General features: G+C 34.6%; 1 protein-coding gene across 2 annotated transcripts; it reads right to left on the bottom strand.

The window, feature by feature from the left end:
• Positions 1–9555: 9555 nt before the first annotated feature.
• On the bottom strand, positions 9556–10914 carry LOC132175630 (uncharacterized). 2 transcript variants are annotated; one of them, XM_059587630.1, is made up of 2 exons: positions 10763–10914; positions 9556–10478 (listed from the first exon to the last, which is right to left on the bottom strand). In XM_059587630.1, the coding sequence occupies exon 2, from the start codon at positions 10453–10455 to the stop codon at positions 9763–9765; it is 693 nt and encodes a 230-aa protein (XP_059443613.1). In that variant the 5' UTR covers positions 10456–10478; positions 10763–10914; the 3' UTR covers positions 9556–9762. The 2 variants fall into 2 exon arrangements, with proteins under 2 accessions (XP_059443613.1, XP_059443615.1); XM_059587632.1 differs by having other exon boundaries at positions 10758–10914.
• Between the last annotated feature and the right edge of the window lie 673 nt (positions 10915–11587).

Genomic DNA, 11587 nt, shown 5'->3' on the forward strand with positions numbered 1-11587 from the left:
CAAAACGGGATTCTAATGCCTCAAAACCGGATTCTAATACCTCAAAATCGGATTCTAATGGCTCAAAACTCGTTTTTTTATTCAAAACTAAAAACTAGAAGTGGAAAGTGAACCCTTTAAGGATTTTATCACCCTAAAGGCTGAAAAAAGGAACTCCAGTGTCAGAGAAACGGCCAGACCCATGGGTCTAGCCGTGACCCGCCACCCCCATGGGCTGATGCTCCTCCAAGGCTACCACTTCTAATTTTTATTTTTTTTAACTATGAGAATAGAAATTATTATGGTATTTTGTTCTCATTTTAAGTTTATGTAATAGGCTGATGTGTCAGCTGCTAAATGGTGTACACAAAACAGGGGTTTTGTGCATCGACCACATTGAAGATATTCTCATTTGTAAAAGATTGTGACTCATGAAGGTGACTCACTCAAATTTACACTTATCCATTTTAACCTATGTAAGTTACTTTGGTCTTGTAGCTAAAAATTCTTCTATCATTAAAGCTTCTTGACTTGATATTTACTAAAGCTTTTCTTACAAGATTTGTAAAAGAATTCACAGAAGTCAAATAACTTTAGACCTTTATTATATTTAACTACATTTAACTCTACCGTTAATATTATCACACTAATATTAATATTATTATTTTAATCTAAATTAATTCCCTGAATATCCAATCTTTCTAATTAATCTCTTTTATTAAAAAAAAAATAAAAATAAAAAATAATCTCTTTTATCACTTAAATCTCCTAATAATATTATCAGAATATAATCTCTCATAACATTAGGGCTTATAACTTAATAATCTTCAATCAATATTTATTCTTTTAAATATTTATATAACCTCATAAAATCCTCAAGAATTAATATCATGCATATTACTGTAGTCACCTTCTTGTGCATGACTTGACTTAAATTTTTCCTTACAATTTTCAAATTTTTTTGTAACGCAACTATGCAATGTTAGCTTAGGCTCATGATTCTCTGGCTTTGGGATTGGCTTTTGATGCTCTAGCTTTGGGTCTGGCTTTGGTTCTTGCTCCTGAGGCCCTGGGTTTTGAGTTTCATCAAGTTTAGGGGAATGAGAAATTATGATGGGATATGAATGAGCGAAAGATGTAGAGTTAAGGTTTTTGGCTTGTACTTTGACCATAATAAGGATACACAACTCTATGATAATCACCATAAGTATTCTGATAAATTTTGTAACCATCTCTTTTCTCCGGTATTAGAAGGCAAGGCTTACAAGCCTTTTAACCCTTTTATAGGAAATTGAATGATAAGGCACTCTTGGAATAAAAATACTTTAGTTTAAAAATTGATTTGTTCTTGCATCAATTTTATTCAAACATTTTTTTTTTTTACTAGTTTGGTAGTTGTGACTTTTGAAAGTATCATTTTTTTTCAAATTGAATGACTTTTAGTTCAAGTAATACCTTTTGGTAGGAACCAAAAGGATTCATGCTCTTTTTTTTTTTATATATATATATATATATTTAACAAAAGTAAAAGAACAAGTGAAAAATGGATGTATCAATCGCCACAATATGTCAAATCAATGAACCCATTTAAAAGGGTTTCAAACAAAAATATTAATTCAAAAAATTTTAATAAATTCCTAGTATATTAGAATAATTATTATTCATTTATAAAAATATAATATGGAAGTTATTACTAAGACAACCATGTTTTCTAGAAAAGATAATTTATAGAAAATCTGTTTTTTGCAATTATGAAGAGACAATTGGGGGTAGGGAAAAATATACCTTAACCACCAGAACTATCACTCATTTTGTAATTATGTTTTCAAACTTTAAAAAGTGACATTGAGGCCCCACATATTACCGTTGTGTCAAATTAGACACTTATATTTTTCTTTCCAAAATACCTTTAAAGTTATTAATAAATAAAATTAAAAAAATATAAAAATAACTATTTGAAAAAAAATAAATAAATAAGGGGGCTAATATGAAAAGGGCCACCCAATTTTTTTTGTTAATTTTTAATAATTTTAATTTTTTTCAAGTGGTTATTTTTAATAAATTTAAGGGTATTTTGGGAAAACAAAATGCAAGCGTCTAATTTAATGTTATGGTCAAAATACTGAGACATGTGCAAAATCTAAATTTGAATCCAATTCAATTTTAAGTTCAATTAGAGAAATTCTGATTTAATCATTTTTTTTTCTATTATAATCATTTCTTTGATTTGATTAAACTTAATCACATCATATAGGTCCTCTATTATGATTGGTTAAGCTTAACCACATGTTCTAGGTCTTCTCAAAGTGTGCTTTAAGCTCAAAATCAATGGAATTTTTTGCATCTTTATTTAAAACCTGAAAATAATAAAATAACACAAAATCAATCAAATAAAAATGCTAAAGAATTAACATATGTAAGTTAAGGGACTTGAATGTGCAACATTCGGCGCTTATCAAATAATAAGTCAAAAGTCAAAGAGATTAATTGTTTAATAAAAAATATTAATTGGAGTTCAGTCACAATCATTTAGTTGAATTAATTGTGGTTAAAATATTGTTGCGTAATAAATGTCGGTGACATGATTACGAACATATTTAAGCCAATAACATTTTTCCTTTTAGGTTCCTTACCAAGCTGATGTAATTTAACAATAAGGCCTTCTTAATTTATTGGGCTAAGTGTTTTATTTATTTAAAACATGGGCTAAAGAGATTTGATGCAATTGGCCTTGGGATAAAACTTAGAGGCCCAATGAGCATAAGTGGAAAAACATAAGGCTATGAATTATTCATTGGGTCTATGTATTAGAGACAAGGAAAAAGGTCTGGGATAAAACCCAAGCCCAAATCCCAAGGCAAGAAACCGTTTGGCCCATGGAGAGTTCTACATGGACCACACGACCAAGCATGGAGGCTTGGGTTTAAACCCTAGCCGTCCATGCTACTCCTAGCATGACTAGGAGTCTTCTTTTGCAAGTTGTCCCACATTGCTTAAATCTAATTCTCTACCTCCCTGTTATGCCTATAAATAGAGACGATCCTAGGCTCTCAAATCATTCAATCAAGTTATCTTCTGTAGCAAATAAGGTTAAGGATATTGCCACTTAATTCTCTACCTCTTTTCCTTAAGTCACTGATTTTACAATATTCTCATAATGTGAAAATCACATATATATTTTGGTATACCAACCGAAATGCTCTGGCCATAGGCTTGAGAACAATATCCATAAAATCTATCTCAAAGGAAAATTTATTATCTTTTTGTCTACCTGACAAAAGATTTGAATTTCTTCTTGAAGTTTGTGTTCCCACAATGTTTCAATGTGATTTACCCAACGTACTGAGTTCTATTGACCGACGATAGGTCGCACTCTTAAATACATCTAAGTAATCAACATTTTCACAATTGGGTTAACGAACTTCTCAAAATTTATAATCAAAGTCCAAAGAAGCCTTTTAAGGATTTTGTTATACTTTCTCAATATATAGTATTTTTCATGAAAAGACAACTCCTTGGTCCGTTCAGTGCTTTAGGGACTCAGCATACTACACATCAATCCCGAAGACACTACTTCGCTCGATCAAGGTAGATCACCAAGATTCGATGTATAACAATCTTATTAAAATGGAATGCCCAATTCTATTTACCGACTGCGAAATTTAAATCTTTAAAGATACAAGGATTTATAGACTAAGACCTTATGTGATAACGATGTTACTCACACCCTTATCCATATTCAATGTAATCCTAGGACCTTTCACTTGCATGATGAACAATAGGTAATAGGCATGTAAAATATAATATATGTCATAGCTCAAAATGATTTAATGAATAAACATCATATTCATTACAAACATGGAATGCCTTCATGGAGTATAAAATCACTAGGATTATGGGCATAATCCCAACAAACTCTCACTTGCCCTTAATTCCTGTGAGGCATATATTTGACTCACATTCCTTCCATGTGAGATTCGAAAATCTTCCGTGGCAAGGTCTTAGTGAATGGGCCTATTAAATTCTCAGCCGATGGAATCTTAGCTACAATTGTATCTCCTCGAGATACTCTCTCTCTTATAAGATGATACTTGTGCTCGATGTGTTTCCCTCTCCTATGATTCCTTGGTTCTTTAGATTGTGCAGCTACTCCAATGTTGTCGCAAAACAATGTAATGGGAGATTGCTATATCTTCATGGCACCAATATCCGCTAAGAACTTCTTGAGCCAGACTACCTGTTTTGGAGCCTCATGAGCTACAACGTATTCAGCTTCCATAGTGGAGTTAGCAATGCAAGATTGTTTATGCTAAACTTTGCTAGTACCTTGTCAATGTATGCAGATTGGGATAAGCCTATCATCATATTTTGGCGATCTCGCAAAAGCTTGATCCCTAGGATATAGCCTATCTCAAGTCCTTCATATCAAATTGATTTGCCAACCAGATTCTTACTGCTAATAACATTCCTGCGTCATTACCAATGAGTAGAATGACATTCACATATAGCACCAAGAATGTCAATACATTGTCACCACACTTTTAGGTCTCCTAATTCGACTAGGAGATGGAAGTACGGCATTTCTGGGACTTCAAAGGCTCCTAGGGTTTATTTTAAACCCTATAAATATGTCATAAGCCTCTCAAGAGAAGAAGGTGCTTAGCATAGAGAAATTACATACGAAACATATTCTTGCAGGGTTGAAGAGTTGAAGAGAAAATGAACATGTCAGAAGGCCATTCCAACACCACCATGAGGAGCTAAATTCGTAATAGAGTGTTGATGTAGCCATTTCCAAGTAACAATGGTTTGATTGTATTTGAATTTATGGTTTTTTCTATATGCATGATGGTTGTTTAACTAAGAGAATTGCTTTTAATGTTTATATTCAATCTTGATGGAATTTTTATCTTGTCTTATAAAGCTTTTTATCTTGATTGAACTCAATCAATCTTATTTTCTACGATTATAAGAATGATGGTTATGCAACGGTTTTAACTGACACATGATCAAGAGGGCTTGATAGGCTATGCCTAGGGAAGACGAATTGTTCTACACCTTAGTTTAGTGTAATTTAGGTAGATGATTCGTACTAACCGAAGATGAGTTATGCTTATCCTTTGATTGCGTGTAACTAATTAAGAGATTTGATAGTCCATACCTAGGAATGACAGACAATATTGCATCTAGATGTTAGGCAGACAGTATGTGCCAACTGAAGATAGATTATACTTATTTCTTAATAATGTTATTTTCTTGATTACTCGAATGACACGAGTCTTATCATGCATAGAATAAATTTTTCTTGTTAATTTATGATTGACCATTGTTATGCTGTTAGTGCTGAAGTCAAACTCCAATTCTTTTTCCCGTTGCAATTTATCTTACTTTTACTTTAATGCATTTAATTTAACAACAAAAGCATCTCAATCTCTTTTGAATTAGGTTAGAGTCAATATTGATAAACTTAATAACAATGCTAGTACAATCCTTGAGGTTTGACACCCTCAATAGAGGCACATCCTACAAGGATTCATTCTATTGTGAGTGATAATTTTATTATTGATAATTTTTGCACAACGAAAAGACCACATCAACATGTTGCAAATTTCTTTTTTGTCCACGAATCCTAAGGGAAGGAGAACTCATAAAATGCAAGATGACCATAAGCTCAGTGTACTAATTACATGAAAAACGACTTTAAGGTTACTTTATCAAGGATGAAACTATAGGAATGCCACTATCTTTCTCTCTCTAGAATTTCTCTCTCAAGGTTTAGGATTGCTGGAAACGAGGGACATAAGGTGAAGAATGTGGGGTGTGTGCGGGATAATGGCCATGAGTTTACTATAAAAGTTAACCCTATGGTCCAAAGATGTTTATGTTTATATGGGCCTTGGATTCAATGGTTATTTGTGACTAGCACACTCATGTTTGATTGGTAAGTCACTACAATGCATACATCATTAGTAGAGTGGGCCACTAGTCAGACTCGGTCGGGCTACTAGTATTATGGACAATAGCATGTAATATCCGGGACACCGGTATCGTATTACAAGTCCCTTGAGACAGCGTCAACCCTACCGAGAAAGGATAATATCTTGGGTAGACCATATGGAGTTGAATTATGACATGATTTTCATATTACAACATGTATTATATTTATATTGCATCCATGATCATATTGATAAATTGGAACCTCATAATGCTGCATGTGATTTATAAAACAACTGAGCTCACCATATAACGATGTGTATATCTTGTGCATTGTTGGAAATAGTGTCCAAAACTCCAATTAGTTGGATGGCATTTTGATAAATATTGTTTATTTTCTAAATATTATTATCATAGACAATGGGCATATATATTTATATTCTTACTTGACATATATGTGTGATTGTGTATTATCTGATTATATGCATGTGAGATCCCTAGGATGCATTGTATATGAGATATGGTGTGAGTAAGAAAATTATCACACAAAAGATCATAGTCAAAGGCCCTTGCAATTCATAAAATCATTGTTCGTAATTATAAATGGAATTGAGAACTCCATCTAGACTACAACATATTGAAATTCAAAGACCAATCTTGGTTAGGAGAAGCAAGTTGGTTTCGTGTTGATATTTTAGGGTATTGACAAGGTTATGATGTATACCAAACAGACCATGTGAGTCATCATTCATTTATAAATGTTGTCATAAAGAATGATGGACGTGTAAAAGGCTATTGTGTTTGTTATAAATAAAAATAAAAAAAAAGTGTTTTGTTTTAAATTGTTTATTAATTTTATTTTATATATATATATATATATATATATATATATATAAAGCCAGATTTTCGACAATAAAGATGAAGTGACCTACAAAACAAACAAAAACAAAAACAAAAAAGAAGAAGAAGAAGAAGAGGTGGCCAACTTGTCTTTTAACTTAACACGTGGTCTAATTGTTGTCAGGAACAATAAATGTGAGAGCATTCCCAGTAGGGAGTCTGTTCCTTTAAGTTTAGAGAATATGTCCAAAAAATCACAAAAGACATCTCACAGCAGACTCTTTAAAACATTAGTATTGCTACAATGGAACCCAATGTTTTGGGTTCCACTATTGCAATCCTTATGATTATTAAAATATATATATAAAAAAAATGATTCTTTCTCTTTTCTCCTCTCTCCTTTCATGTCACAATTCCCTCATCTCTCCTCTCATATATATAATATAATTAAAAAAACAAATATTTTAATGATATAAAGAATGATTAAGGAAAGCTATTGGGGTGTATTTTGATATAAGAAAACAAAAAGTAATTTGGATCCTTAAATATAGAGAAAATGACGAGGAAACTGCTGGAAAGAAGGAAGCTTGATTTGGGTCATTTGGCTGCCAGGGGCAGGTGAGTTGGTTGGTTAGTTGGAAGGGCTCCCAAATTTGCAGGACATATGAAAAAAGTGAATCGAATATGCTTGAGAAATTTAAGAAACACCCAGGAAAGTGTTTTTCTTTTCTTTTGTGACCAATGGAGCTTCTCCTCAAAGAGAGAAAAGCTTGTGAATAATAATTTACATAACTCCTAAAGCATATGTACAAAACGAGAGGTACTCTTAAAGCATATGAAGCAATACTCTTAAAGCAACGACCCAAAAGCTTAAGCAATTATCGCATCTGAATCGAAAGAAAGAAGGGCATTTGCTAATAAAATTGATGGACAGTGGTAACAATCCTATTTTATAACTTTACTAAAATTCGTACCAAGGATGATCTTAGTCTGACAATAAAAACACAAGATCTAAGTTTCCCAAAACGTAAGTATATAAATCTAATTGATTTTATGCATGACAAAACTAGCGAATCAATTCGCAAGGAAATTCTAAAGCATTTCTCGTGCCCAAAGTCTACGTTAAATCAAATAAATATGCATAATTAATCACTCGTACGAAGTAAATCAATTAGAAACATAAACTATGGGCATTACAAAGTCAAGTTCCTCTTCGACAACACTAACCACAGCAGAAATTTCCGGCTACAGCCACTCTTGAAGAATATAAATGCAAATCATTATTTGGTGCCAAGAGTGAGAAAACCTTCGACATGCAACAGTCACTGGTCTCTAATAGCAAAAGAATTTAACAACTATGATCATAAATCATCATAAAGATTTCAGAATCCCCCACATCCCTCTCCTTCCTTCAACGTACCATTAGATGAGGCATACAATTGCCATAGATTTATATAATAGATGAGGCAACGTACTAAGCAGAAAAAATTTCTATTTAAATAAATAGATGTACAATAAAATATAATTCACAAGAATAACAAGCCTAGTATCTTTAAAAATGCATTAACTTGGTTACTTCCTAGTCATGACACAAAAAGATTGACTGCCCCTTCTTTATCTTCTTTTATTTTTCCATTTTTTTTCCCTCAAGTTGAGAGAGAGAGAGAGAGCATTGTTGATTATTGTGGTTATCTGATATTGTAATACTAGAGGTCTCAAAATTTCCAATGGGACTCTTCTCTTTCTTAACGGACTCCGTCAATGAAGAAATTTGAATTTTTCTTCAGCAAACCAAAAATTTTAGACCAACTTACTTCATAAAAATGGAAGGGAGAAACAAAAAAAAAAAAAAAAAAAAAAAGAAGAAAGAAGAAAGAAAAACTTAGCTGTAATCGTGCCCAATAACAACTACACCACAGTAAAAGTGAATTCAGGATGCCACTCAGCTGCAATAATATTACAACAAGGTGCATACTTTTAACAATTCCTGGAGAAGCAGTAACATCATCTCAAGTACCCCCTGTAACAAAGGTAGATATCGTTGTGCACCCAAGACCTTTGGTCTACATCAAGAACAATTCCATGTATATTGACTATGACATAAATTGGTATCAGTATTGCAAACAAAAGTTAACTTTGAAGTCTGAGATATACAAACCATGTACACAGAACAGTGTTTCCTTTTTTCCAAGTTAACACCGAAAAAGTTAGCTTCGAGTATCAGTATTGCAAACAAAAGTTAACTACGACTTAGAATTCAATTTAAGTATGCTGATACTACTAAAATGAACCCACAAATGGGAGTGGCAGAAGAGAAAGATAAAGAGACCTTATAGTTTCTTTTATGTCCCCCATTTGTTTCCCTTGTATCCTTATATTTCTTCTGTCTCCACAGATTCATTGACTAAACATGAGTTGATAATCATCATTGACTAAAAATGAGTTGATAGTAACATCATTAGTATGCTTTGGTACTAGATAATACTGGACAAAAATTTCTTCTAGAATCCTCCAACCCAGTCTATAAAACTGTCATGTGTCCTTCAACATATGAGAAGCTCATTATGTTTTAATTAGCATGTGAGAATCACATAGTTTTTTAATAGAACTATTGACAAAGTATGTACTATTCACATGCTCAAAGGATATATGACAATTTTATAGACTTGGTTGGAGAAACCCTCCAACCTAATTTGGAGGAAATTTCTGGACTTGCACTAGAACATGTTAAGGCGGCATAACCCTGCAACACAGATGGAGTACTAACACAAGCTTCATAATTCTTAATGCAACACACCAATGTGTCCCAAGGGAGAATCAAATACTAATTTATTGGATTAAATTCTTTCTTCCTCATGAATCTATCAATCCAATATTCATAAAGCATAGGAAAGCTGCTGTTACAGATACAGCAAACACATGACAGCCAATCCAACTTCTAAAAAATCTGGCAATATTTACATCAAGTTTTAATAAACATCACAAGTATATAACAAGAATGCTGCAAGCTCACCTCCTGGAAAACCCTCTGTCCCTGAAACCAGCTCCATCTCTTCGACTTTTATCCACCACTAAGGCCCGTTCCCTCTCCTTCTCCCGCTTCTCTCTTTTCAACCGCTCCTCCCTCAACTCCTCTAATGTCTTCTTCCCACTCTTCATTCCCTTCTCCTTCACTCCTCTCGCCGACCCATCATCCCTACCGCTCTCACAATTCCCATCATTGCTCCGCCTTTCAAGATACCACGGCAGCTTAACTCCTTTCCCCGCAACCCCATAACCTAACCTATACTTCTCATCCTCCGGCCCCACAACCTTCTGCTCCGCCACCTCTCTCTTCATCTTCTTCTTCTTCTTAAACCCATCACTTTCACCACCTTCCTCCTTCTCTAACATAATCGGGTCGAAAATCTTAATTCCCTCAAACAGGTTAAGATGACCAGACTTGGGCTCCACGTTATTGGGCTCCACGTCATTGGGCTCCGCGACATTGGGCTCCGCAGCCTCGATCACCGGAGCCAAGCCACGGGCAGTCCGCAGCTGCTCGAGACGGAACTCTGCGTCGCGCTTCCTCGCCTGTTCGCGCTTCAGCTGCTCTTCTTTCGCCGCTGCCTCCTCATCTAGCCGGACTTTCTCTCGGTTTTCGTAATTGTACACATTCCACCTCTTCTGCGGGAGAATGTTCAGACCTCCATGACCTCCCATAACTGCTTAATTTACGAATTTACCTGCAGATAATTCGTAACTACTTAACAATTTTGGATTTGAATATGAATTTAGATTCAGGAAAATTGTGCATGTAAAAACCACAATCCCTTGAAAATATGCAATAATTTTACAGTCAGCGGCAAGGGAATTCCAAGACAAACACAATTCCGCACAGCCAACCAAACACGGGCTACATATATTAGGGTTCAAATTTGGGGATTGTTCTTCAAATAACAAATCGATTAATAAAATGGGAAAAAGAAACAGATATTTGGAAAATCAAGAAGAAGGGAGAGGACCTTACTTGCCGTTTCTACGTGAATAATGCTGGGTGATAAAACTCGGCGAATTCGGGCTACTTAAATGGGCGAGTCCTTATGCGGTATGGACTCGGACTTTGGTACGTCGGTTTGCCATTTCACTATCCGTGGTGTTACTCTCGTCATTTCACAATGAGAAATGCTAGGATCCCGTTGGTTTTTCCCAAATTTTTCTTCCCCAATGAGCTGGAACTGTTTAAGAGAATAAAAATTAGAGATATACTATACTGTAATAAAAAGATTATTTTTTGTCCATAAAAGTTTTAGGTGGCAAGAGGCCACATGGCCCAACAGTGAGTAGGGCCACAACAACTATAAATGGGACCTATAGCCTCTTGCCACCTAAGACTTTTATGGAGTAAGAATGATCTTTTTATTGCACTATAGCATTTCTCTAAAAATTAAAGCCTTTTTGACATCTTTTATTTATTTTACTTTTTTTTTTAGTTTTCTCGCTGTCAAAATATGCCAAAATTTTTATTTGAATTATTTCTCTCTCTCTCTCTCTCTCTCTCTCTCTCCCTCTCAAACATCTCTTAGACGCTCTCTCCCTCTCCCTCTCAGTGCTCTCTCTCTCAGACGGTGACGGTGACGAAGAAACTCACTGGCGTCGATTGACTGTGTCCGGAAACGACGATGGTTTGGGTCCAGTGTAGGTTTTGTTTAGAAGACGCTAGCGGTTTGGGTTCGGTAACAACGAAGGTTTGAGTCCAACGGGGGTTTTGCCTAAAAGACGGTGGCGGTTTGGCTCCGGCTCTCTCTCAAACCACTCTATTAGATCTCGAGGTTTGGCTCCAGAAACGGCGGTT

The sequence above is a fragment of the Corylus avellana genome, chromosome ca3 (assembly GCF_901000735.1).
Source record: "Corylus avellana chromosome ca3, CavTom2PMs-1.0".
NCBI classification, from domain to species: Eukaryota; Viridiplantae; Streptophyta; class Magnoliopsida; order Fagales; family Betulaceae; genus Corylus; species Corylus avellana.